Source organism: Acomys russatus, chromosome 11 (assembly GCF_903995435.1).
Source record: "Acomys russatus chromosome 11, mAcoRus1.1, whole genome shotgun sequence".
Classification (NCBI taxonomy): Eukaryota; Metazoa; Chordata; class Mammalia; order Rodentia; family Muridae; genus Acomys; species Acomys russatus.
The window spans coordinates 6,915,376-6,943,008 of NC_067147.1; the positions used below are offsets into that span (position 1 = coordinate 6,915,376).

At 49.9% G+C, this 27,633-nt stretch overlaps 1 protein-coding gene and 1 long non-coding RNA gene across 11 annotated transcripts in view; one reads left to right on the top strand and one right to left on the bottom strand.

The window, feature by feature from the left end:
* Positions 1–2,137: 2,137 nt before the first annotated feature.
* The window catches only part of Inpp4a (inositol polyphosphate-4-phosphatase type I A), a 57,999-nt gene continuing 32,503 nt past the window's right edge, over positions 2,138–27,633 (bottom strand). For 5 of the 10 annotated variants that reach the window (XM_051152778.1, XM_051152777.1, XM_051152784.1 and 2 more), the window contains 8 exons: positions 22,235–22,407; positions 21,164–21,287; positions 20,259–20,385; positions 19,440–19,580; positions 17,421–17,518; positions 13,761–13,873; positions 11,720–11,874; positions 2,138–2,409 (listed from right to left, as the gene is read on the bottom strand). In XM_051152778.1, the coding sequence (XP_051008735.1) occupies positions 2,277–2,409; positions 11,720–11,874; positions 13,761–13,873; positions 17,421–17,518; positions 19,440–19,580; positions 20,259–20,385; positions 21,164–21,287; positions 22,235–22,407 (1,064 nt within the window). In that variant the 3' untranslated portion in view covers positions 2,138–2,276. Of the gene's footprint in view, positions 2,410–6,373; positions 7,138–11,719; positions 11,875–13,760; positions 13,874–17,420; positions 17,519–19,439; positions 19,581–20,258; positions 20,386–21,163; positions 21,288–22,234; positions 22,408–27,633 lie in introns of those variants that run through there. The other 5 variants (XM_051152776.1, XM_051152781.1, XM_051152775.1 and 2 more) reach the window with 2 other exon arrangements.
* Positions 15,651–16,301, top strand: LOC127195400 (uncharacterized). Its single transcript, XR_007831381.1, has 3 exons — positions 15,651–15,772; positions 15,813–15,853; positions 16,134–16,301. It is a non-coding gene; the product is annotated as an uncharacterized LOC127195400 (long non-coding RNA).

Below are 27,633 nucleotides of genomic sequence, written 5' to 3' on the forward strand. Positions count from 1 at the left end.
CATTCTAAAGACAAGCACATTTACAGCATACATGGCTTTAAATGAGCTAAGAATATATAAAACAGTAACTATGTTCATATATATTAATACTGTTCCAAACAAATAAATAAAAGTATTTCAATGCACTAAGCTTGGCAGATACAAGTGTGGGGATAAAACAGTACTGTACAGTGTTTTTACAGCTTTGAAGGAGAGTAAAGGCAGCCGTGCTGCAGGAGCTCTGACAGGGTCCGCAGGGTGTTCCCGGGGTCCAGACAGCGCACATTCCTTCTCATTCAAGTGGGGACAGACACTGGGCGGAATGTCTGCTTTATGGAAACCTGTGAAATCGTTTTCCTCCTCCTGGAGCGGCTCGGCCTCCTGTGGGCAGCCAGGAGCTGCCTGCGCCCATGCTATGCGAGATGACCCTTCTTGGCAAGCCTGGGCCATGTGATGCACTGGAAGCCAGTCACAATGCCTTCAGAGGAAACACTGAGGCCACAATCTTCCACGCTTAGCCAAGTCTTAGAGTTTTACAGTGGTTCATGTTATAAAGCAGAAATTGATAAGATAATCCACATGCAAAACCGCTGGCAGGTGACTCAACTGTCACCTATTCATTCCCTTTGTAAGAGTGGATGGGTAATGCCCTTTGCACAGAAAGGAAAGTTAGTGAACACGAGGAACATTGAATTCTAAAAACCAAAGAAATATTTCAAAAAGGCAGTGATGTCAAAATGAGAAAAAAAGAAAGAAACTAAAAACGTTAAGAGTAAATGAGCCGAGACAAGGCTTAGCCAGGCACACTGAGGCCCAGCAGCAGCAGAGCTGGCCCTGTGTGAAGGGTGGAGAAACCTTCCCTGCCACCACACACCTTCCACAGTGCGTGCTGAGGGCGGGGCACTGAGCCCGACACACTGCCCAGAGTGCATCTTCCTCCTAGCAGGCACCAGGAGGCAGGTGGCTGACTGCACACTGGTAGAAAGGGGTGCCTGCACCCTCCCTGTCTCTTGCCAAGGACTGAGCCTCCTACGCCTCAATGTCCCAGGTCCAGGTTTGTGACCTGTTGCTAAAGGAGCCAAAAGGAAGTTAGCTAGGCTTCTATAAGATTTCTTCCCATGGTGTCCACAAATCGTTAGGATCAGTATCATGAATATACTCCATATACGCTTCTTTTTACAGCCTTTTAAATAACGGAATTATGAGAAACAGAATTTATAAAACATATAAACCTCTGAAGAAAAAGATCTGCTGTCTGCAGATAAGACTCATCATCACCTCATAAAAGATGAGCAGATAAACTGTCTATGAAGCCCTCACTTTCCAGCTCATGAGACCCTCTCGGACTCGAGGTAGGGGATAGTCAACTGTTTCTCAACAGCCATGAGAACAGTAGCAATTACCGCAAACCCAAAACCAAGACGTTTCCTTTAAACGTTCAGACATGATTCACGGTCTTCTGGATTATTAGTAATCTCCCAGAAGAAGATTAATTCTGAAAGTAAGTTTCTACCTCTCTATGGCCCTAAATCCACAATTGGAGAGTTGCCTCCCCGCCCCGCCCTGACACCTGACAAGCCACCATGAAGTTCTGATTGCAGAGGAGGGGGAGATGCGCCTGGGGGTGTGGGCCTGGACATACGAGAAGCTTGTGAGCAGCAGAGTGCAGGGCTCTCAAGCTTGGGCTCTCAAGCAGATGCTCTTCTCAACCTGTGAGGGAGGAAGCAGCATGGCCCAGGTACATGCTGTGACTGACCAAGCTTTCCTTCCACTCCGAGGCTCACAGAGACTGGTGGCCCTTGATGGCCACTAGAACCAGCTTCTCTCATAGCACGAAGGAGCTGACTTCTCCCCCCAAGCTCTGCCTGGGACTGGAGCCTAAGGGTTAGGTACGTCCTGTTTTACATTCAGACGTTTTGAAAGTAGATTTTAAGTCAATGCTCATTTGTGGATAACTGAATAGAAAAATAAGTTGGGTGAGCAGGGCCTAAGTGGGTACTTGAAAAAGTCTCCTGGAGTTTTAGACAAGCCTAGCTGGCGTCTTGTAGGATATGACATTAACTGTAGAGTTACAGGTGAGAGCTACTGTTAAGGGCAGCCATTACTATCCACACTACTGAGCCCCACATGACCCCCTACAGATTCCAACACAAAATCATGCTCCGTAGACTCTTTAGTGAAGTATTTAAAGACACAAAAATAAAAGCCAATCCTTCAGGTCTTCTTGAAGAATCATATGTGACACTAGAGGGGACCCACATTGATTACACAACAGCTAATTAGAGGAAACCGTATGTTCATGTCTCAACTTTGCCGTAAGTCCCTTCTGGAGGCCTGTAATGCTTGGGGAAGGCCTTCAGCTGCAGGGAGTTAAATGCGTATTTGCGACTTCCAACATTCTTCATTGTATTTTCTCTTCGACAACCCTCACTGGGGAAAAACAAGCACAAGAAATGACAGCAGTAAAAAAGGAAAAAAAGAAAAGACTTAAACTAAGATGAAATGAACTGATTATTTTCATAGCATTAAAAAAAGATTAATTAAAATGGGTGCCAGACTCATTTACAACAAACGCACACATAAGATGGTGGTTTCTGAACGAAGTGGGTAAGAAGCACAGAGATGGGCACATGCTGGCTGCAGCTGTGGATGCAGCTGTGGCTGGATTTCCAGAGCAATGTTGTATCTAAGCAGACACAGTTTTGTCATACATGATTTTGTGTGTATCTTGGGCTTGGGTAGCCGGGGTTCTACCATAACGTGGGTCAAAGGTTATTACACAGCAAACTGAGTGAACGGGGATAGTTTACTCTAACCACAGCTTCTGAAACATGGTACCGTTTGTATGTTAGCAAAGCCATGACCACCTCAAACCCCACATGCTGATTTTCCTTGCAGAATTCAACAGGTAGAAAAACCCGTCTGTCCGAGGAGGCTGTTCCGGTTCCTGTCTTCCCCTAAGGGCAGCTGTTCAAGTGCTAAGCTCCCTCCCACACAGGCCCAAGCGCTGTCTGCAAACAGGTCCTCAGGGCTATCAGGCTGACGTGCTAAGGGTCCCACGGACCTCCTGGTGGTGCTAGCAGGTGAGCTGCTTTCATGCGGCCCAGTGTGAGCCCATAGGTGCTCTCCCCTTAGACCAGAATGAATCTCAGCTGCACTTAATGGAGGCTTGTCACAGCAACCCAGGGGCAAACAGATGGTGACCAAGAGGATGAAGAAGACCCTAAAGTGAGCTGTCTGTGGTGGGCATATGATTAATAGCCAAAAATGATTTTGAATATAAATGCTTTTCCACACACAGCAAAATGTGGTGTTTTTATAAAAATGTTCAAAGAGTATTAATGAAATCAAGTACTTGTCAAATTCAGTTGAAAAAAAAAAATTCCTCTTCTGAGATGTAAAATTTGCAGTTACCAAGAAACAGTGATTTCAAAAAGTATTCCAAATTCTATGAAGACCACATGACATACATTTTTAAAAAAATAGCATCTCAAGCCTTTCAAAATGTAGATGACAGTCCCCTCATGAAAAACATGTCAAGCAGTTTTGGGTGAGACAGTCATGTCTCTTCAAAAGAGCGCAGGCCCAGGCTGTTTGGAAAAGCATCCACCCACTGCTGTTAACTGCTCCAGCCGCCGAGAACATCCTAGTTCCGGAGCACCAAGCCTTAGGCTAGATGTGTCACCTGAGCAAACCCTGGGCCACCCAGAGCAAATGACAGCATCTGCTGAACACTCAGTAACCGGATAAAAATATAAATCTATTTAAAGCAGAAGCTCTAGGAGGCTGTGCATAGCGAGCTCGCTGTGGAAGCTCTGTGGTTAACAGACTGCCTCATGCATGGCTTCTCTAGGCAGACAAGTCCTCCTAACTCAGAAACCCTGCCCGTCTCTGTATTTACCTGGGACAGGAGCTAACACTATGTTTAGCTGGCTGCATACAGGGTACACGAATACGTTAATTTACAATTCAGATTAAGCCTTTAACTTGGTTTTTAAATCAAACTGTGTCTCCCGTGTGCTGGTGTCCTGGCTGATATGCCTGTCGTGCGTACATGCGTGTGTGTGTGTGTGTGTGTGTGTGTGTGTGTGTGTGTGTGTGTGTGTGTGTGTGTGTGTGTGTGTGTGTGTGCGCGCGCGCTGCCACTATCAGCACAATCTCCAGGTGTCATGACCTGGCTGGAAGGCTCGGAACAAGGTCTGAAGATGGCCTGAGACACACTTTCACTGACAACGCTGCTACAGTGTCATTAGGGGGCTGTAACCCGCGGCAAGATTTCAGGCAGACTGTAGCAAAAGACATTTAGTTGCTGTACAGCTTGATTCTCTTTTATTATCTCAAAAGTTACTTCATTTCAAGGACATATCACCTTAGGGAATCTGACTGGAAAGTCTAAAAGGACCGTGCTACAGACCTCTAGGCTCCCTCTCCTCAGGTGAGAGCTCCTACTTTAGAGTTCATCTGAAGGCTCCAGGCAGAGGCCGTGCCACAGCAGACATGGGGAGTGACTTGTGGAAGGACCATGGCCCTGTTTCAGTGTCCCTGCCCGAATGCCACAGGAGCAAGCAGTGCCAGGCAGCCTGGCTCAGAGAACTCACGCAACCTAAGGCCACCTGACAAGGACATTAAGAGCTGCTGGCTGCACAGGGTGCAGTACTGACTGTCTGCACCACAGCTCAGGATTACTCCAAAGCAACCCAGACGCCATCACCCAACAGCAACAGTGACCTCCTCATTTCCTGCTGAAGTAGACAAGGCTTTGAATACGTATTTCATTTCATGAGCAAAGGGCCTTAATGACATTGAAATACAGCATAAAAGATGATCATACAAAAGTGGGTCTCTGCACTCCCCATGCATTAGGGGAAAAGGAAATGCAGAACTCAAATGCGGTGCCGAGTTTACTCCAGGGCAGCCTTTTGTCCTGGAGGCCCAGAGTGCTGTACTGCGCTCTGCTCACCCATGGAGGAGAGCAACAAGGAACCCCGCCACTTGCCTTTCTGAGCCATTTCTCTCTTACTCCCAAAGCCAAGGCCATGTGGGACAGGAAGGTGGCTGGCACCACAGCAGACCATATGTGGAGCTGCCTCTGCCTCAGGCTGAGGATCTAACCAGCCACTGCTTCCCAGTGCTCTTGGAGAGTCCCTGCAAAGAGCTATGGTCATCCTGGTCCCCAGGGGACAGAGGGGGCAGTAGTTACTCTGTAGACTCCCCCACTTGTCCATGGTCTCTGCTTGGCCACAGCACAACCCTGGAAATGACTCATCTCCTTGGTACCCTCCCTGGTATCAGGAGGGTATCAACCTAGAGCAGGGATGGGAGGCCATGGGATGAGGATGCAAGGAAGCTGTGGGCTCTCTCCCCTATCCAATGAAGCAAACGAAATGGTCCTAGAGGCCTGAAGCACATGCTTTGAGGTGAAAGGGCATCTTATCAAATATTCCTCTCAAAGAACTGCTGAATGGAAGGTCTGTCTGGTGACTAATGTCGGCTGGCTGTGGCTGGGATGCTAAACTCAAAGTTGCTACAGAGCTGTCACCACATTTACGTGGAGACACAGAGGTGGGACTGTCCTGGGGATCCAGCAAAGAAGGGGACCCCCAGCTATGGTGAGGACGGCCTTACCAGCCCAATTTACAGATTCAGTCTGGCATTGGGTGTTCCCTACTAACTGCTTCTGTGGCTGCTGGGCCTCACTCTTTTAGAGGAAGTCAAGTCAAGAAATCCTCCAAGTACAGTCAGGAAAATAGAGAGACCAGACTTAAGGCGGATGGGTCTGTGGACGGGACAATGTCAAGATGCTAGAAGCTCCGGCTTCTCACTCCAGCTTTTCTACCAGACTCAGGTAAAGAAATCCCTTCATCCACCTGGAGGGCAAAGTCAGAATCCTAACCCGACTGGAAGCAGAAGATGGAGAAGCCATCACTTTTTCTTACACAAGGCTCATAGGATCATGGGTAATTTACAGAGGACAGTCACTCTCTGACACATGTGAATGTCAGGGTGACTAGTCACTCCCATTTCGGTAGCAGCACCATGCTACAACTGACAGTGGCAGTGGCAAAGCCTACCGCTAGCCCTCTTCCTCACAGCTCCATCTCTCACAACTGCCAGAACTTACACCTCGCTTTTCGATCATTGCCTTTGATTTTGCTGTTGTTGATTATTAATGTTACTGTATTGGAAAAGGAAAAAAAAAAGATATCTAGACTTTATCTGCAATTAAACATATAGTTTTTAAATTAAAAAAAAAATGTCGTTTCAAGGAAAAGTATGTAGCTGTTGCTGCTACGTGTATTAAGGGAAACCAACCCTGAAGTCACACGCAACATGTAATCTCTGTGTGCTGGACTTGGTGGCACACACTCCTGTGTCCATAGCTATGTTGTCACCAAGTGCAAATAGCTGGAATTGAGGAACTGTGACTCTACAAACTGTTTGCTACTGCACTCCCAGGACTACCCTTGGAAGGACGGCAGCAAGTACACACGGCTCTGGTAAGCAGGGGCTTATAGATACACTGGCTCTTTCTCCCATCACTCCAAAAGGCAAGGACGGTTAGCAATACACTTAAGGAATAGTATCAAATATACAAACTCTTCTCAGACGGCATCCCTTTCTCTTGGAACAGGGCACATGAGATGTACAGGTAATAAAGAGTTACACATCAGAAGGGAAGCTATTTGGTACAGGTAGTTCCAGGCCAGCTAAGTAATGCAATCGCAGGGCACCAGAAGAGCACGGTACAAGCACTGAAGACGCTACACAGTCAAAATAAACAAGTCCTCCCGGTGAGATAATTTGGCAGGAATTTACAGTTCAGAAGAATCAAAAACATCAAACTGTAAGGCATGAGATATTTCTTGGCAGACCTCGCTTTAACACCTTCCTTCTGTCCCGTTTGGTACGCGGTGGCTGGACATATTCGGGCACTTTTGTCTGTCTTGTGACTGATTAATTTTTTTTCATAATGACACTTATTTGCAACGCAATTTAGTCAACAGGTATGCTATGCTCAGAAAGAGCCACACAATCAGTAAATTGGGGCTCAGCGCTAATAAAGGTATAGAACACAGGAGGCTGGGGTCTAGCCTTAAGTCTCGGATGGGCACCAGGCCGCTCAAGTTCTTCTGGGTGACTACCTCCCGTGTTCCAATGCTGTGAAAAGGAAAAAGTTGGGAGAAAGGAAAAGAAAGGGGAAAAAGAAAAGAAAGAAAGAAAAAAGACACATGCAATGGATTTTACCCAAAAGTATGGGGAGGAAGGACAACCAAAAGATAAGATTTAAAAAAAAAAAAAAAGGTGGAATGAGCCACACAGAAACAAAAATGAGGTGCAGGGAAGGTGTGAACAGAAGACCAAACAAAACCAGCACAGGCACAGGAAAAAAAGGAGAGAAAGAGAAGTGAAAAATAAGAAAAAAATACTGTAGTCTACCAAAATTAAACACATGTAGGTTGAAAGGATGGTTTTCCATGTTCACCCTCTCTCGACTGGCCAAGCACAGCTCCATGCCGCCCGCCGGGCCCCACATGCTGCAGACGGGTGTGTCTGAGAAGCAAGCTGAACATGAAGAACCGTGGGGCTTTGACCTTCTCACAGGTGCCTCGGGGATGGGGGGGACAGAGCTGCCTCTTGATCAATCGCACAAACAAAAAGCATTTTCCCCGGTGTCAACCCAGTGCAGTGTGCTCCCCCACCTGCCTTGAGTCTGCCTGAGTGTCGGGGTTGGGGTGGGGGCATATTTGTAAGATGCCATTCTAAAAGATGATCCATCAAAATGGAGTCAACCAAATTTACAACAGAAATTTAGGACTTTTCCTTCTTTTAGTGCTAAAGAAAAAAAATGTCCTGGGGGCTGAGCGTAGCTCCGTGGTAAACTGTGCTAACTGACACTAGGCCCTGGGCTCAAGCCCTAGCACCAAAAATGTAAAAGATGTTCTGCGGTCGGATGGTGTCCAATTACACGGCTGAGGACACGGCAGGAACTTCAAGATGCCTTCTGTAGCTGCAAAGCTGTAAGCTCTAGACTGGCCCTGCTGGGATGTGCTTCCAACAGGACACTGAGAGCTAGCTAGCACAGAGTGTTCATCACAGTGTCTGCCAGGGCTGCTTGGTGGGCCACTGCAGCTGCCCAGGAGAACTATTTGATGACTTCATTCCTAACATGGGACAGAGGCCACCTCTGCCTGTGCCATTACCCTCAGCCCCAGCCAGGAGGGGGCTGGCGCAGCCCACATAACTTACAGCAACTGAGTAGGTGAAATCAGACCCAACTTCATGTTCATATACAGTGGGGGCTTGAGGTGGGGCCTGGTACAAAAATTCATGTTGCACATGTGGGCAGCCACTACAGATCAGTCATTATTGTCATTGCTGCCATGTGCACACGTGCCTGTGGTGTGTGGGGAGGAGGGTTGTGTGTGCACAAGTGTGCCTGCATGCCTCCAGGAGTCAGTACAGTGTCAGTGCCGCTCCCGGCTGATAGTCTATCATCTGAAAAGACACAGCGAGAAAGCAAGAGAACCAAATGCGCTCCTCTACTCAGGGCATTGCTGGGATCCACTGCTGTCTTCTTTGGGGCTCTCTGCTGCAGTGCTGGTCTACATTGTGGCCACAGACTTATGGGTGACTAACAGAATGTGTCTTCACTACAAGTGCTAATCCAGAAAACACAGATGTTGGTGTGACTGTGTCACCTGAAAACAAAGGCACTTCAGGGTCAGCAGAGGGCCGTGGTGAGCACTGTTACTGTGCTGAGGACAGTGGAACAGCTTGAAAGTCATCATTAAACTAAAGTGTGTCCACTGTACAGATTTTAGATGCCATAAATTTCTGTGGTTAAAGACAGGGAGTGTGTTGAACAAGACAGAGAGAAAGAGACAGAGAGAGAGAGAGAGTGAGAGAGAGACAGAGAGAGGGAGGGGGAGAGGGAGAGAGAGAAGGAGAGAGGGGGGAAGAAGAGAGAGATGGAGAGAGAGAGAGAGAGATGGAGAGAGAGAGGAGAGACAGAGAGAGGGGAGGAGGGGGGAGAGAGAGAGAAGGGGAGAGAGAGACAGAGACAGAGAGAGAGGAGAGAGACAGGGAGGGAGGGAGGGAAGGAAGGAGGGAGGGAGAGCAAGAGGGGGGGGGGAGCAGGCAATGCGTTCATTTCCTAGGAAGAAGGTTATCCCTTGCTCAGGATCCTGGTGTCTATTTCCTAAATAGCACAGCAGCACAACCCTACCTGAACAGCCTCTGAGCTCACAGTGGTGACAGGAAGGGTGCTCAAGGACACCGAGACTGTGCAACTTACTAACCTGTATTTAAATTGCTCGAGGTCTACAAAAATGTACAACTTTAACCTAAAGAATGATGTGCCAAATGTGCTGTCACAGGCTAGCTGTGAGGTGTTCCTCTACCAAAGGGTCATGTGTTGAGGGCCTGAGCAGCAGGCAGTGCTTGCTTAAGGTGGGACTTCTGTGATGTAGTGGGCAAGGTCTCTGCCTTCATCATAAACTAACAGATTGGGAGATGGTACCTGTGGAAGATGGGGCATGTTGGAGGGTGTCAGGAGAGTATGTGTCTTTAAAATCTTCTAAATTGCATTTATTCATGTGCCATGGTGTGTAGGGGTGGGTGGGGCGTGTGTGATTTGCAAGAGTTGGCTCTCTCCATCGCCATGTGGATCGCAGTGATCAAACTCAGGTCCTCATTCTTGGTGGCACTGAGTCACCTTGCCAGCCCTTACATCTGTCTCGACAGGTCCATGCATTTATATAGTGGTGAGTCATGTTTACCCCCAAGTCTCTCCCTACTCCCGTAGGAACCCTATCAGCCAGCGTCCCTCCTCCTCCTGGGCATGGCCCACTGGCTATAGAGTTGATTGCCTGAGTGTGGATGGGAGCTTACTAACTGGAGCACTGGCAGTGGCATGTGTCTTTAAAGGGTGCATCTGTCACTCTCCGTGTCCTGCTTATTGCGAAGTGAGCATCTGTGCTCTACCACGCCCTTCCTAGGAGACTGCCTTGCCACAGTCAGAGCAGCTGAAACCTCTCCCCTTCCACTCCTTTCTCAGGTGTTCTGCCTCCACATGGGAAACTGAGCAACACACAGATTTGTCCTGGAAAAGTGGGGTACTGTGACTGCTAGAGCCCCAGACTCAGGAGGAGTTGGGAAGAGGACAGAGAAGCAGAAACTGCCGTAAGCAGCGCTTCATGGGCAATTCAGAGGCTTAGATGTCCAGAATGCCAAACAAATGGGGACACTAAAGACTTTGAGAGGCGTCTTTCCAATGGGAACAAACTCAACTGGAAGCCAAACTGGAGGCCATGAACGCTCCATCCTAGCAAAGAACCGAAAGGTCTGAAAACTCAAATTTGCCCAGAATGAGGCATAGGTAAAGCTGGGTCAAGGAAGTTGTGGTCTCTAAACAGACTGGAGCTTGTGTGTTGAGGACCTGGGCTCCAGCGAGAGGAGGCTGCGATGGGAGTGAGGGCTCTGCTTTCTCAATACATAAATCCATTGGCTTGCTCATAACTCATTACATTATTACTGGGGTTCAGTCAGAGGGCACAGCTGGAGGTAGTGGTGCCTGGGGTGTGCCTTTGAAGGACGCTGGTCGCAGCCTTTGCTGTACAACCAGAGGGGTTCCTGCCTGGCTCGTCCTCGCTTCCTCAGGCATCTGTGGTTCACTACACCAGCCTTTCCCCAACTGCATGAATAACGGGCACAGAATGGCTGCCGCCCTTGGAACCAGAGTCATGCGGTGTGGAGGCTACAAGTCTGTGTACAGATTCTGCACACAGAGCCCTATGCCTCCAAGACACCTGCTTTTCTGTCACTAGGGACAGAGGCACGGAGTGATAAACTTTAACGGAGAGGTTTAAATGGACGTGGAGACAAAACAGGAACAGAATGACGCCATTTTTGCTGCTATCAAGAGGCGTGAGCTCGGGCATCACTTTGTGAGAAGGTCAAATAGCAGAAACATACAGAAAGGATAAGAGAATTGAACGCTTTAAAGAATTTGGTGAGAGGACACATGATGCAGAACATTCAGTAGAAGTGACTGTTGGAAACGAGACTTGAACAGCATTGGTGAGTACATCAAAGGAGACAGGAGAACCAGGTTTCTTATCCTTTCTTTTGGTATGCGAGGTAGGAAGCATCCCAGCAGTGCTTGAAACAAGGCATCCATCAACAGAGGACAATCTGAATTCTGGGTTTCATTCTGCAAACACATCTGCTGCCTTAGGGGGAGGTGGCCAGGGCACACAGACAGCTACCACCCAAGAACACTCACTGGACAATTTGCTCATGAGAGCAACCTCTGTCCAACTACTGGAGAGGCAGTGAGCAAACCAGTGCAACCTGCAGACACACGGTTCCTTCCCTGGAGTTTGGAAGTATACAATGCGTACATACATACTATGTAAAAGCAGCTGCCTGCTGAGAAAGCGTGGACCCTAAACCCCACCACAGCCAGGTGCTCCCCATCCCTGTTGAATTGTTTGACCCCAAGCCTGCCCACCACTCTACTGGGTCAGTTCAGTTCTGTTCAAGGGGTGCTGGCTTGTCCCCTTGGCCTTCTAAGAGAATACTGCCCGAGTTTGACAGTAGTTTGCGTAGTGGTAAAAACTCAACTGTGCTGGAAGTTTAGGGCCCCCTGGGGGGCAGAGGCCTGGCTCATCTGCATTTTACACAGCAAAGGGGGTGCGAGTGGCTGGGCCGGCGCAGCCTGGCGGTCGCCCTCACTCACCTGCGCATGCACTCCAGGGCCTGTGTGAAGACCTGCGGGGCCATGCCGTGCTCGTGCTGCAGGATTAGGCACTGCTCCAGAGTCACTGACATGGCAGTGCGGTCCTTAGCACTCTTGCAGCTGGTGAATCGGACCCCGTTGAGGCGGCGACAGACCTGCCAACAGGAGACAGGCTCTTAGGAGAGGACAGGCAGCAGAAAGGCAGTGCCCCACCGGCCTGGCGGGAACACCAGCAGCCTCTCCCAGCGTGACAGCTTGGCTCTCCAGCTATCAGAACCAAAGTTAACTCCAAACAAGAGTCCTTGGAGGGCCCTGCCACCCAAGCTTCATCTCTGCCCACACTGCCATCCCTCAGGAGAATCTGTCCCTGTGTGTTCTCCCAAGCGACATTCCTTCTAGAGACTTTTGGCCATCACTGTTTTGCACTGACCCTTACCAGCTATCTCTTTAAGCCACGCTGAGCCTTCCTGGCATGTCCAGGCAGAAAAATGAGGACACAGAGGATAACCCAGCCAAGGAAAGCTACTGCCACCCACAGGGTCCCCTTGTCTCTGGACATGCTAGTGTAAGCCCTCCCCCATTGCAAGAACACCAGGGCATGTCCTTTTATTTCTAGATACGATCCTAGATTCCTGGCTCCTAAACACAGCCGCCCCGGTACAAGAAGGGATCTGCAGTGCTAGGCTCCCATGCCAGGTCTGCAGGTGGCTCCAGGGCTCGGATTGGGTCTCCCCACTTATGAGATGATAAGCTAGACCTGACTGAGAGTTTTTCAGCTGACCAGCTGGGAGTTTGTTCATATACAAAAAGATTCAGAAAAAGAATGACTCTATGGGACACAAGGTAGCATGGCTCTGCTGCTCCATATCTACTGTACCCCACAGGTGACCATATGGGCAACATAGAAAGGTTCCTGAGAACTCCACATCCCTGAATCTATGCATCTATGGCTGGGGCTCCACTAGGAACAAAAACTACAGGACTAGAAGGTCTGCATTCCAGATTGACAGGGAGGGTCAGATACCCCACATCTAACTCATGATTGCTCTGGAGCATGCAAGGGACGGAGAACGAGTCTCCACACAAGGCGTACATGGATGTGTACACCAGCAAAACCGTCAATCACTGTGCTGTTCTAAGAATGGATCAGTAAGGGAAGAAAGGCTCTAGTCCGTTGCTCAGCATCTGTCCATGTCCCTCTGCATTGTGTCGCAGGAAAAAGGCTGGCTCTCAGGGGTTCCCAAAGGCACCTATGAAAGAGGCTGTCACTTTATAGCAGTTCCTTCAAACTAACAGAAAGGAGAACGCCCCTGCTGTGCCGCAAAGACCCAAGAGATGGCACGCTCTCCTTCTGTGTGTCCATTTGATGGGCCTAGCCTGACAATGCCAAACTAGGTCCAAAACTAAGAGAAAATGGGAAAATGCTGTCTGTGAACCCTGTTAAGACTTTTGTTACCCATTGCTTCAAAGTATGTTTCATTATAACTAAAGCTTAAAGGGCAGCCTAGGTAGACAAAGAAGATCCACAGTGGACCACATCTCCCACGCCATCTCCTACACCATCTCCCACATCATCTCCCACATCATCTCCTCCCACACCATCTCCCACACCATCTCCTCCCACACCATCTCCCACACCATCTCCCACACCATCTCCCACATCATCTCCTCCCACACCATCTCCCACACCATCTCCTCCCTTAGGAACTATGAGAGGCAGCCGGTTTCCCTCTGAACCTCTCAACCCAGGTAGGCAAAGGTGTCAGCTGGGGTCAAATGACTACACAGGCTTCTTAACAGCACATCAGCCTTGCTGGTAAATGTCCCAGAAACAGCTTCTGGGTCTGTTGTGGGAATCTAGGCGGCCCTTTCAGAGTGAACTCAGGGCAAGATGCTCAGTGTCTTCCGGCATCACCAAACCTATGCAGTGACCTTTCCTTGGAGGTCACTGTGCTCTCCCCACTGGCTGGGGTTCTGATCTGTCGTCAATATGGTGAGCGCTGGCAGGTACACCGTAACCCTTCTGCACTATGATGACTACCTCAGCAGCTTGCCAGAGGATGTCCACATTCTTATTCTTGCGTGCATGGACGTTCTGTCCCAGAAACCGCAGCAGCTCTGGCAGGCAGGTCTGACTCCGAGACCGAGGTAGACCTGGAAGAGAAGAGGAGTTCGTGGAAGTGGGGTCCCGCTGCTGAGGAAGTAGTCCCCTGCCAGGATGCTGAGCCCTGAATTTCCTTCACTGATATTAAGGACAGCATCCAAGGGAGGGGACTTAATCTTTCCTTGGCTCTCCTGAGAGGCTGGAGAAGGGAACATCAAAGGGCTGTAATAACTCAAACCTCTTGCCCCTCCAAGGGGCAGTGAGCAAGGAGTGGGGCGAACTGTCTGGTCTCCACACTGACACTGGGGATGCAAAATGCTTAGAGCAACAGTCCTGACTAGGGGGTGGATACAACCTGGAGAGAGTCTGGACGTGGCCCCCTCCCACGGGAGACCTCAACTCACACTTGAAGGAAGAATTTCTGAATGGCCCAGGGATGCCAAACCCCACTAATCCTAACAGCTCCCCTCTTTCACTGTGGAAGTTTCCAGGCCCTTGCAGGACCTCCCGAGCCCGTATGTCATCTTGCTTCACCCAAGAAACCTGGGACAAATATCAAAGACAAGGCAACCACTTCTGAAGGTATTGTGGGGTTTTTCACACATGTATTATTAGAGAAAAGAGCTTCAAGATTATGGCTGAGGTGACATGGGTTTGAGCACCTTCCAAAATGCTGGCCACAGGACTGCCCATGGTAACACTCACTACCCCCACCCCACCCTCCATCTTCAGAGGAGCACTGGCCCCTCCATCTGTGCTCAGCTTGGTTCTCCCCTTATAGCTGTAAAAATAAGATGCCATGGGATTGGTGTGGCATCTGAGGAGCCACACCCTTCACACCTCAATGTTCTCGTTTGTCAAGTGTGTGTAAGATCAGCACCCACACAGCTGGTCAGATATGAGACAGAGCCCTTGGCACAAGGCAAGGACTTGACAGAAGTTTTTAATGATGAGCACTAAGGAAGAAATGGAGGACACCTCACTGACGACCTGCAGCTCAGTCCTGGAAGGGACTAGAGGCTGGACAAGTTCCTGGAACATGATGTGTGCAGGCGAGTTTCATATCAAACCAGCTAAGGTTGTTTTGGAAGACAAAACCACGCCTCTATCAGATTGGCTGTGGGCAAGTTCACGGCACATTTTCTGTAAGATAATCCTGTTGTGGGTGATGTCACTACCCTGGGCTGGTGCTCCTGAATTCTATAAGGAAGCAGGCTGAGAGAGTCATGGGGAATAAGCCAAGAAGCTACACTCCTCCGTGGCCTCTGCATCAGGTCCGGCCTTGAGTCCCCACCCTGCCCTCCTTTGATGATGGACTGTGATGCCAAAGTATAAGCTGAAATAACCCTTTTTCTCTCCAAGCTGTTTTTTGTCATGATGTTATGTCACAGCAATAGAAACCCTCACTAGGACACTATAAAAGTTTTACTATGCTTAAGGCCAATATGCTTAAAGTTCTCACAGAGTTGGCTCCAGAGGACCTGGCTCTCGGATCCTTGCGTGTGCCTCTGCCCGTGACCATGCCATAACAGCAGCCGTGAGGGCCACAGAAGACACGATGTTTCTGCTGACACTCTCAGCCTTCCCTGCCTGTAGCCCCATGTCCCCTCCTCCAGCCTAACCAGCATACCATGGAGCCCAAGCAGAGGCAACGTTTTCCATTTCCCAAAGGAGCACTGCCAAGTTAATGCCAATGCCTTCTCCTGGCTCCTTCTCTACTGTGCACACACACGGGTTCCACACGCAGGCAAGCCTTTGGTCCCCCGCACACATGGGTTCCACAGGCAGGTAAGCCTTTGGTCCCCGCACACACGGGTTCCACAGGCAGGCAAGCCTTTGGTCCCCGCACACATGGGTTCCACACGCAGGCAAGCCTTTGGTCGCCGCACACACGGGTTCCACAGGCAGGCAAGCCTTTGGTCCCCCGCACACATGGGTTCCACAGGCAGGTAAGCCTTTGGTCCCCGCACACACGGGTTCCACAGGCAGGCAAGCCTTTGGTCCCCCGCACACACGGGTTCCACAGGCAGGTAAGCCTTTGGTCCCCGCACACACGGGTTCCACAGGCAGGCAAGCCTTTGGTCGCCGCACACACGGGTTCCACACGCAGGCAAGCCTTTGGTCCCCGCACACACGGGTTCCACAGGCAGGCAAGCCTTTGGTCCCCGCACACACGGGTTCCACACACAGGCAAGCCTTTGGTCCCCACACACACGGGTTCCACACGCAGGCAAGCCTTTGGTCCCCACACACACGGGTTCCACACGCAGGCAAGCCTTTGGTCCCCACACACACGGGTTCCACAGGCAGGCAAGCCTTTGGTCCCCTGCACACACGGGTTCCACAGGCAGGCAAGCCTTTGGTCCCCACACACACGGGTTCCACAGGCAGGCAAGCCTTTGGTCCCCGCACACACGGGTTCCACAGGCAGGCAAGCCTTTGGTCCCTCGCACACACGGGTTCCACATGCAGGCAAGCCTTTGGTCGCCGCACACACGGGTTCCACATGCAGGCAAGCCTTTGGTCCCCACACACACGGGTTCCGCAGGCAAGCAAGCCTTTGGTCCCTCGCACACACATAGTGATGCTACTTCTTTTGATTCACAACAATGACCACAGAACAGTGAGCAGGGCATTTAGCCTAGCACTTGGCTCATCGGTGACCGCAAGTTTTCTGTGCATTGTTCTTTCATCATCGGTTTTCAGCTATAACAGAACGCAAAGGAAGCGGGCTAGTCTTCCCAGATGACATACACTGTTCCTCTATGGAGCCAGCCCACACACAGGAGAAATGAAACTTATCTCCAGTCAGGCACAGGCATCTGTGCACCCTGTGTGGTACCCAGAGAGGCAGGGCTGTCTCCTTCCAGCTCAGTATGGCAGAAGCTCAGTGAGCTCGCTGGGGTGAACTGAGAAGACCTGCGCAGCTAAAAAGCTCTGCAGAGCAGCTCTGGGATTCTCCCTGATTGTTGCAGCTGCCGGAGCCCTCTCTGAGGTGTCCTCATGGGGAGGACAGAGAACTGCATGTGGGCACAACGCGGGATTCCACTGCCTCTGGGGATACTGGGGTAGGGTCATCTTGCCCACAAACACTCAGTATGAAGTATCTTTTCTGCATCTTCCTCTCTATGCCAGGGATGGAACTACATGGACAGCTTGTGCAGAATCTCTGGACTGCCTCCAAGCAACCCCCCCCCCCCCCGTCCCACCCCGCCCCCGGGGCTCCCAGCAGGTACACACAGTCTGCCATGGAATGCACCAACGAGAGGCAGGACAGAGTGGGAAGAAGCACGGCATGTGTAGCGGAAGAGATGTGACTGAAGAAGAGGGGAGCGGGGCTGCAGCACCAGGGACGCTGTCCTGAGTGGGCTCAAGCCAGGCAAGTGGGATGCCATGCACACGTGCAAGGGAGGAGCAGAGAAGGAACAGCTCAAATACATTCGTGTAGGGATTTGTGCACACAAACTGATGTGCAGCGTGTTACAGTAGGGTGAGCCGGGGAGACCGCAGGCCAGGAAGCAGAGAACGGGAGCTCAGGCATCCAAACTGAAGGCTGCACAGGTGGTGTGGAGTACGCCATGAGGGAAGGGTACTCACAGTCTTCCGGCAAAACCTCCTTAAACTGCTCAAAGTAGGAATTTAACCGCACCAGACTCTCCACGTTGATAACTTCTTGTAGGGATGTATCACCAAACCTTGGGGGAGATGAGAACATCAGTGGGAGGCCATGCCATTCTTAGCAAGTTGAAAACTGCAGGAAATCTTGAGGAGCCATTCCCCCAAGTAGACAAGCTCCAAGACCAAGTCCCAAGTCTTTCTCTCCTTCCTCAGGGTGTCCCCACAGCCCTGGGGACAGATTCCACAGGCAGAAGCCACTGTGACTCATGATATGTGTCCCTAAGAGTGCACTGGTGCTGGATGCTCACTTGCTATGGTTTGGTGGGAAGTCTCTCCCGTGAGAGTTCACACTGCAAGGCCTGGGCTCTGTGTACTAGCGAGAGGTGACTGGACCCTGACGGGTTCACTGGTGAGATCCCAGCTAAACGCTCTCTTAGGATCTGGGGCCTAGTAGGAAGAAGAGGACACTGGGGCACATCTTTGAAGGGCCAGCCTTGTCTTTTGGCCTTCCTCTCCATCTCCTGAACACCATGGGGTAAGCTACTTTGCCCCACATAGGGTTTCCACACCAAGATTTTCTGTCTTGCCATGCACAGGCTGAGCCAGCAACCACAGCCTGAAACTTCTGACATCATAAGCTAAAATAAGCCTTTACTTCTTAAGGTTTTTTTTTTTTTTTTTTTTTTTTTTTTTTTATCTTTTTAAAGGTATTTTGTCACAGAGATGAAAATGATCACGAGCATCAGGCTCAGATGCTGAAAGGCCCACTATGTGTCACAGGCTCTCATCTTGGAGTTTTTGTGTCTTCCTGCCTCAAGGACACCCAGGAAAGGGCACGTGAGTGGGGAGAGTAGTGAAGGAGACTGTGCTGGGGTCTGAAGTCACCCTCTGCTGTATGAACTAACTGTCCTGTGGGCTGGCCTCAGACCTTTGCTGTTTCCTCCTCAGTGGTGTGTCCTGCGCCCACTACATGCTGCAAGGATGACTATACCAAATGCCTAAGGTAAGTAAGTAGTGGATGCTACCTGCAAGTTAAACTGCTAAACAGTTTTTTTGTTTTGTTTTGTTTTGTTTTGTTTTGTTTTTTAAGGGGGAGATGATGGCAGGGAGAAGGCCCTGCCATTACGCAGTCTGAGACCTGGGCCCTCAGCCACCTCACTGCTTTATGACCTACCTCGGCGGCAGTACTGTCTCCTGCCCAGCACTTGCTCCCTGTCCCATTCTGTGTGGTCTCCCTTCATCTCAAGCAAAGCAAACTGAGGAAGGTGCTGCTGGAGGAGCCAAGCCAGTGAGCACACGCTAGCTCCACCCCAGGCGCCACTCTCCTCCTCCACCTGCTTCTCCGCGCACTGCCCTGGTCTCTCAATCCCTCCTGGAAACCGCCCCACAGCGGCTGGCTGCAGGGAATGCTATCTTCTCTCCTGGGCAAGAGCCCATGCTCAAAATAGATTCTTCTAGCTCCTGCATTGGGCAGGGCAGGGTAGGGTGGGGTCTGTCTCCTGAGATGGTGCCTCAGCACCCACCCAGTCACCATCTGTTCTGAACGTGACCTTCCCACTGTCCTGAGCTCAGTGGAAGCACTGACCCACTTGTCACCTCTACTTCCTCTTCACACTGTCATTCTCCAGTTGTCCGTTCCCAGACACTGGCACCATGTATGGACTGATCAGCTCCACAGCACTGCCCTGAGGCCCAGCCTTTCCAGCAACGTCTTCAGGTTTCCCTTGCATCCTTTCTACCCATGGCCGGAAGTTTCACCTAGTACGTCCCATCATACCTTGCTCTAACATCCACATACCACAGCTCCATGGACACTGAGACCCAAGCTGCACAGGCGCCAGCGCGCGCGCGCGCACACACACACACACACATACACACACACACACACACCTTCATGCACACTGAAGCCCCCAGATGTGCAGGTGCCCCCCCCACACACACACAGAGCTACAACTCCATGGACACTGAGACCCCAGCTGCGCAGGCGCCAGCACACACCTCTCAGCCAGAGTCTGCTGCTCGTTGATGCCCACATTGAAGAGCACTGGCTGCACCCGCAGCAACATGCCACTCTGGATCTCTCGGGGCAGGGAGTCAAACAGTGGGCCTGGCAGAGGGATCCGCACATTAAAGCCATCACTGGCGGAGAGAAAAAAGCAGGGGTGAGGTCAAGAGGGATCCACACATTAAAGCCATCACAGTAGAGAGAAGAGAAGCAGGGGTGAGGTCAGGAGGGATCCACACATTAAAGCTATCACAGTGGAGAGAGGAGAAGCAGGGGTGAGGTCAGGAGGGATCCACATATAAAGCCATCATGGTGGAGAGAGGAGAAGCAAGGGTGAGGTCAGGAGGGATCAACACATTAAAGCCATCACAGTGGAGAGAGATGCAGGGGTGAGGTCAAGTGGGATCCACACATTAAAGCCATCACAGTAGAGAGAAGAGAAGCAGGGGTGAGGTCAGGAGGGATCCACACATTAAAGCCATCACAGTGGAGAGAGGAAAAGCAGGGGTAAGGTCAGGAGGGATCCACACATTAAAGCCATCACAGTGGAGAGAGGAGAAGCAGGGCTGAGGTCAGGACACTGAGTAGGGGACAGACCCAAACCATCCTTCAGAGCCCTGTGTGGTGCTCTGGTCACTGTGGTTCAATACCCACTCAGACCTTTAAGGAGAAATTATGAAAGTGACATGGGTTGGGCTAAGGCTGTATGCCATGTTTTAAAAGAGTAAAATAAAATAAAAGCAAAGAGCAGAGCAGTGTGTGTCCCATTAGGCAAACATAAATAAAAGCCCTGCTGTGGACTGTCACTTTACCGATTTCCTGTGATGACTGGCAGCATGTCCGCGGATGCATTCGAAGTGGCCTGAGTGACTTTGAAGGTCACGTTCCTCAAGTCCATGATTCCAAGGCTCATGTCCTCCAGCATGGCCAACTCCTCTCCTGAGCGTGAGAGAGAAGCGTGACGTCAGGGCTACTCTCCTCGGGCGTGTGTGCACAGGGGGCAATGGCAAGGATTGGAGGATGGACACTCTCTGAGTCCCTTGCCCCCAACAGTCCTCTGTGAGAATCTGCGCAAATGTCATTGGTAGAAATGGGCTTTCTGTGCACAGAAGCTCAAAAGCCATTGCAGCTCTTCAGGGACTTGAAGAGAAACAGTAAAACAACTTTGCTGTGGCCACTTCTGTCCACCACCCATGGCTAGATATCGCATCAAGAACCCTTAATCCCTAGAAGAACGAATACTTCTTCTAAACCATCCATTTTCACCCTCTTGGAAGAAATAAACAAGTAAGTCTAATAAACAAGTAAGCCTGGGGGTAAGAGAGTCTCCCTAAAGGGCAATTTGGAATCAGCTTTTAAGTTTCTAACTGTGCCTGGTCCTTGACCCGGCAACTCTCCTTCTGAGTTATAGAAATGAGCTCACACCATTACAAATGTCTTCAGTGCACAGGTGTCCACGCACCCAAGATTTAGTGGGAGGAACTCAGGTGCAACCCAAATCTTCATCCACGCTCACTAGGAAGACCTTCAAGACACATACCCTCCCCGCTGCAAAGCAAGGGGCGGGCAATGCCACACGGGCTATCGCCTGCTTCTTTGTTACATACCCTGGTCATGTTTGAACTCATTTAATATCTGGAGGATGGATTTCTGGATGCACAAATGCAACCATGCTTGTGGCCCTGGGCAGTGGTCACACCCGAGCTGGGGGTCTCACCGTAGGTGCTCAGCAGGCTCTCAAACTGGGCCAGCAGTCCGATGGTATAGAGCTGCCGCAGGAAACCATCATCGTGTAGGCAGTTCCTCAGCTTGATGATGAAGCCGCAGATGAGGGCTGTCAGCTGTGGGGAGACATGGGGCGATGGAGGGTAGAACTGCCTTTTGCCCCCCACGCAGCAGTCAGCACCTGCCCTGCTCCCCTTGTTTCCACTGCTCAAGGGACACCAGCCACATCTCCTATCCGTCAAGGAAGGCTGGGGGCTGGAGAGCCAGCGACTCCCTGCCCCTGAGAGCGCAGTAATCAAAGGCTGTGGGTGGGGTGGGAGCCACCACAGGCTTGCGGCTCCTGTCAGGGGTGGGCTCGGGTTGGGCTCAGCTTCTGACATGACTTGCTTCGGTTGTTCCTGAACTGAAACTGTTTGGAAGCTTAGACTCAATTCCCCACAGCGAAGGGGCTACCCACTCGGACCCACACCGATCCTGTCTGGAACAAGAGTGAATGTTGCTCCCTGGTTTCCTTAGGGAGGTTTTCTGTGGGACAAGCAGGCTTCCTAGCACCAGTGGGGGACTACAAAGCACCAGCCTCAAAGCTGCCCACATCATTAGTTTGATTACTGACATCTTTTGTTTTGTTTTTGTTTTACTGCTATCTTTTAACGTGCGAGAGTCACCTCAACCTCACTAAGTGGTAACTGCTATCTTAAATGGAGCCCTGTGAGAAACCACAGGACTTGAGTGCCTGCTGCTGCGGCTGCACTGACAAGCACCTATGTGGTCCCTGGCCATATACATCCCTCGCAGAGAAAAAGAAAGAGGTGACAAAGAGGCTTTTGCCATCGCCCTCTTGGTGCCAGGCTGTCCTGTCAGAGCTGGCTCTTCAGGAGGGAAGAATATTCATCAGTGAGGCGGGCTCCTGCCTGTACCTTTCTGTTAAGGAAATCAAAAGTAGCGGGTGGGAAAACATGGCTACCTATGCTTCTCCCAAGTGAAGGGGGAAGGGCAGAGCTCCCCGAGCCTGTTTTCCCTGAGGCAGGACACACGACCACCCTTGTGTCCTCTGGGGGCTTACGGTTTGGCAGAAGACGACGTCACGGCGGTACTGCAGGCTCAAGTATGAGGCAATGGTAGGGGCACTGTCCTGCATGAGCAAGAAGACCATGGCCTTCTTGGCCTTGTCACTCATCATGGCCACACAGTCTGTGAGGGTGGTCAGCAGAGGGTAAAGGGCCTCGCTCCATTCACCTGCACATGAGTGAAGGGCTTGTTAGAATTTGAAAGAAACACTTCAAGAAGCAAGTCCTATAAAGCGGTAAGCCATAACCATTGCCCCATCCTTCCTCTCTCAGCCCCACCCCCTCTACACCTCCAGACCCTGCTTGCCCCACACATGGCCTGGCAAAGTAGCACTAAGTCCTGTCCAGAGGCAATCCTGCTCCATCCCTCTGCCTGCAGTTAGCTAAGTCAGTTTCACTCTGGTACCCCCTCATACACCAGGCACCCTAAAACTACTAAGGACCCCTTCCTCCATATGCAAGACCATGGCAGCTGAGGGAAACAAGAGAGAAGCCTCTGCAGGTCACAAGGCCAGAGACAGTGCTCTGTGCAAGAAAAACCAGTCTCCTTCCCTGGCATGGTGGTCCCTCTACTCCACAGGAGAGGCCCACTGGCAGGGTACACATCCCAGCCCTCCCCACAGCGGAGTGCTAACTCTGCTCATGTCACCTCCTCTGTACTCACTGCTCCTCAGCCCCCACTTCCCCGCGTGTTCTCAACTATTGCCAGCTTAGTTTTCTTTCAGAGATGTAAGGGAACTTTAACCCTGTACCAAAACAACCTTTAAAAATAGAGCCCTGATGGAGAAGAGTCAGGTTAGGGGCAGCTTTGGCTCTGCCTGTGTTTCCTTCCTTCTTGGAAGATACCAAAAAGAGAAGATATGCCATGTCCAAAAATAGGCACCAACACATCCCTACTTGGGGAAGCCAGCACTCCGAGGTAGTGAGCATCTGGAGTGACGGAGTGCAAGATGCAGAGCACTCAGAGCAGTGACTGCACTACCAGAGACAGCCTCTGTCTCTGGCACACAGAGTCTGAAGACACTAAGAGCAGAGAGACTTGTTCGGCTTGTTCACCGTCTGGCTAGCACTTTAACTCCGAGGACGTATGGAGGAACGTGCCCAAACTCGGCGACAGGCCTGAGTGTGCACAGCAGTGCAGGGCTGGAGGTAGTCTAACTGGCTGCGACAGGCCTGAGTGTGCACAGCAGTGCAGGGCTAGAGGTAGTCTAACTGGCTGTGACAGGTCTGAGTGTGCACAGCAGTGCAGGGCTGGAGGTAGTCTAACTGGCTGCGACAGGCCTGAGTGTGCACAGCAGTGCAGGGCTGGAGGTAGTCTAACTGGCTGCGACAGGCCTGAGTGTGCACAGCAGTGCAGGGCTGGAGGTAGTCTAACTGGCTGCGACAGGTCTGAGTGTGCACAGCAGTGCAGGGCTGGAGATAGTCTAACTGGCTATGTAGGCATACTGCATGGGGACAAGGTTATGTCTGTAATGGAGAAAAAAGCAGGCTTAAATTAGACTCTAAAGAAGAAAGGAAGGTCTTAGCAAATATAACACAGAAACAGAGAACACTGGACTGAGAAGTGGAAAATATGAGTTCCAGGCCCGGTTGCTGAGCAGCAGCAGACACAGGCAAAGCCCTGGACTTCTCAGCCACATGGGACCTTTTCAGGGAAATCTGAGAGGAGCAGTAGATAGACCACAGGCCTCACTCTTTCTCTCTCTCTCTCAACTTCTCAGACTCCAAGTTTCCTGCTTCTTTGAAGAACTCTGTCAGCAGAGTCTACCTAACATGTACAATACAAACTAGAGATTGTAGCAAATCGTCTGGTAAAGGTACGTACAGTGAGTCTTTTTCATAGGGAGTATGCCAGTGCATGCCTGTAATCCATGCCCTGGGGGCTGAGGCAGGGGGCTCACAAGTTCAAGGCTGGCCCAGGCTACATACCAATATGCAACCTCAAAACAGAAAAACCGCCAAGCTTCCCTGTCCTCCAAATACTGCTCTTCAGGAGGAATTGAAATGCTTAGATCAAATTCAGCCATATTTACTTTGTTTTTCCAATTATTACAACTCATAGGGTAATCGTGGCTATTTTAGCTTGAAAATAATCAGAGTATACAAGTTTTTTGTTCAAATAAGCCAAGCTCCTCCATATGACTTTTTCACTTTACTTTTTTTTTTTTCAGAAATAAAATTCATATCACAGTGAGTTATTTGCTAAACTAGAAAAAAAACAAGTGTAGAAGAAACGGCCAAGAGGCATTTTTCAATACTTGTCTTTAAAAAATGGGTGATATGAACCTGCAGAGGGCAAGTGTGACATCTTCCCAGATGGTCCCAGGCAAGTCTGGATGGCTACAGTCCTGGAAAGGCACCAACCACCATTTTGAATATTTCTACTAGCCTTCCTATCTTATCCACACAGAGAGGAAGTGGGCTTAGAGGCTAAGAGCTATTCCAACACACAAACAGAATGGTCATCTTTACACATCTGACTCCCAAAGCCATTATCTTTAGTAGTCAGCCTGCTTCTGCTGAGGAAAAACAGGACTTAGTGGGTAATATGTATTTTATGCATAAGTAGAAACTCTCAATTAAAAGAAAAATCCCAGCCAAATTAATTTCAATGGCATCCCATAGTTGTAGGCATGAGATTATTATGAAATGCTAATTTCTGTACGCCCCATATCTGGTTGCAGTCCTTGTTCTGAGGATGTCCTGTCTCAATGCTGTGTAAACACTGTTCCCCAACTGTCCCCTAATATGCCAATAAAGCAGCTTACAGCTGAGCAGGGGGAGAGAATAGGGCTGGACTTCCTGGCAGCCAAAAGAGGAGGAGCTAGAGGAGGAAGCAGAGGGCTCAGCCACCTGCAGAGGTCCAGGAGACCTCAGGGGAGAGGAGCCAAAGCAGGAAAGCTGCAAAGTGCAAGCATCTCTGGGATTCATTTGGAGGAAGGCAGATTGGCTAGGAGGGTTAAGAATAGAGTAACCCTGCTCAGTTAATGTGCTGTGAGGCTTGTTAAGATAATGTAATAGTCACAATTATTTGTGTGATAGTCGGGTAAAAGAGAAACTAAGAAACAAACACAGTTTTATGAAAATAACTTTAACACATGGTATCTACCCACCCAGACCTGTCAAATAAAAAAGGCTGGAATGTTAAAGCTGGTGAAGGGTTTTCAATGGGATACCTCAAAAGGAAAGACATCATTGTCATCATCACCGTCATCATCATCACCATCTATTGAACCAGGTCAACTAAGCAATGTCTCAAGTGCTTCAGCTGTTCCACTTCTGGGGGTAAACTCTGCAGCTATCTGCTAACCTGTGACATGTGATGCCTGGACAACCCATGGTCTAACCTACTTTCAATAACTTCGGGAGCTCTTTCAACCCACAGCCTACTTTCACTTTTTTTTTTTTTTTTAAATTAACTCATTAGTATGAGCAAGGCATGAGATATAGAATGTATGAGTGTCTGTGAGTTTGTATGGTTTTATGTATATGCATGTATGAGCTCACGTGTAGTTTATGTGCATCCCTACACGGATGTGTAGAGACTGGAAGTTGATGTCTCGTGTCTTCTCTGCCATCATGCCCCACTTCTCCCCGCCTCACTTTCTGAGGTAGGGCCTCTCAATGAACCTGATGCTCACCAACAGGCTAACGTCCTGGCCCCGGCCAGCAAGCTCTGGTCCCAGCCCATCTGCACCCCTTCCCTCTGGTGTTAGCATCACAGACATGCTTTGCAACTGCTGGCTTTTTACTGGGGAATCTGACATCAGATCCCCATGACTGCATAGCAAGGGCTTTAACCATCAAGTAATCTCTCCAGCCCCTGGGTTGTAGGTGCTAAATACATGTTCAATACACAGTACAGGACTCCTGGCAAGGAACTATTTTCAACATCAACCGTGGAAAAGCCACCAGTGCTTCCCACATGGAGGAATAGTTCTATAAGGCAGGCATCACCTGTGCGCTTACAGAAACCAGAATAAAGAATGACCCCCGAGCTCCTGCTCGCAGGCTTCCCTTTCTGGTCCTCACTGCTGGCCACGGCCCTAGACTTCCACACCACCCATCACTGAGGCTCAGTGAAATCCGCTACCTGAAGGCTTGGGGGTTGTGTATTCAGAGGATAAATTATGATTTAGCCCCAAGATCTGGTTGCGGTCCAGACACATGCATTCTCACATACACTGAACTATGTTGTGTAAACTTTGCTCCTCAATTATGTCTGACTGGTTAATAAGAAGGTAGACAGCCTATAGGTCTGAGGTAGGCAGAGCTTTGGCTCCTAGGCTTGTGGTCTCAGGTAGGGACCATCAGAAGAGAGAAGGAGAAGAAGGAAGTCACCATGGGGCAATGTAGACCATGAGCACATGGTCATGAGGACTGGCCTGATGAGCAGTAGCAGCCCAGACAGAAACAATATGAGAGTAATACTGGGAAACATGGCTAGGAAATAGCAAAATAGCTTAGAGCACTATCTGCCCAGCTCTAGTGTTTTCAAGCTTATTATAAATCTAAAAAGTTTCTGTGTCTTTTACTTGGGAACTAAACTGTCTAAAGTAGGGTAGAAACCCCTAATAGATAATTAAAAGAAAAAGGGGGCATAGCAAAACCCCCAAAATGATTCTGCTTCAAATGGCGCCCAACGTGGGACTCTAAGAATCCAGGCTTAGAACCTGAGAATTCCTGGATGGAGAGGCAGGGAACAAGCAATTCCCAGAGCAGTTTCCTATCCATTTCTTTAAGACTGGAATCTTGGGCATGACCTATAGGCAAAAGGCTTTCTAGAGCTGCTGCAGAAAGTGGGCCTGGGACAGGCAGGGTGGAGCCTCAGAGTTCAGCAGTTTGAGTTTTTCCCCAGGTGCTGCTGGATTGCTTGAGCTGCTGCCCTTAGGAGACACTTTCTGAAGACCACAGCCCAATTTGGGTCCCCGCAGAAAAAATCTTGGCTACCCAGAGCTGAGGTGAGTTGGGGTGGCTGGGGCAGAGCCAACCTCCAGGGCCATATACTGAGCACTTGACAGGGGAAAGAACAAAACCAAACAACCAAACAACCAAATAAAGAAACAAAAACCACTAGGAAAACTAGGTATAAGAAAGAAAAAACATAGGAAGAAGTGTTTGGTTTAAATATAAGAAAACAGGGTCCTTAGGGAGAGATTTTAAGATTAAAGAAGATGGTCATTTTCTATGTTGATAATGGGGAGGAAGGAAGAAGATGGAAAGCAAGGACATCGGCTGATGGAGCAGGTCTACCTGCAAGTATTTATGTTTTAAAACTTAAATTATAAAGCTAGCCAAGTCTTCCTAACAACTAGTTTTCATGTTCATGAGCACATTATCTCTTCAAAATGTTGAAAAAATGCATCACAAGCCAGGTTGGAGGCTGGGAGCTAGC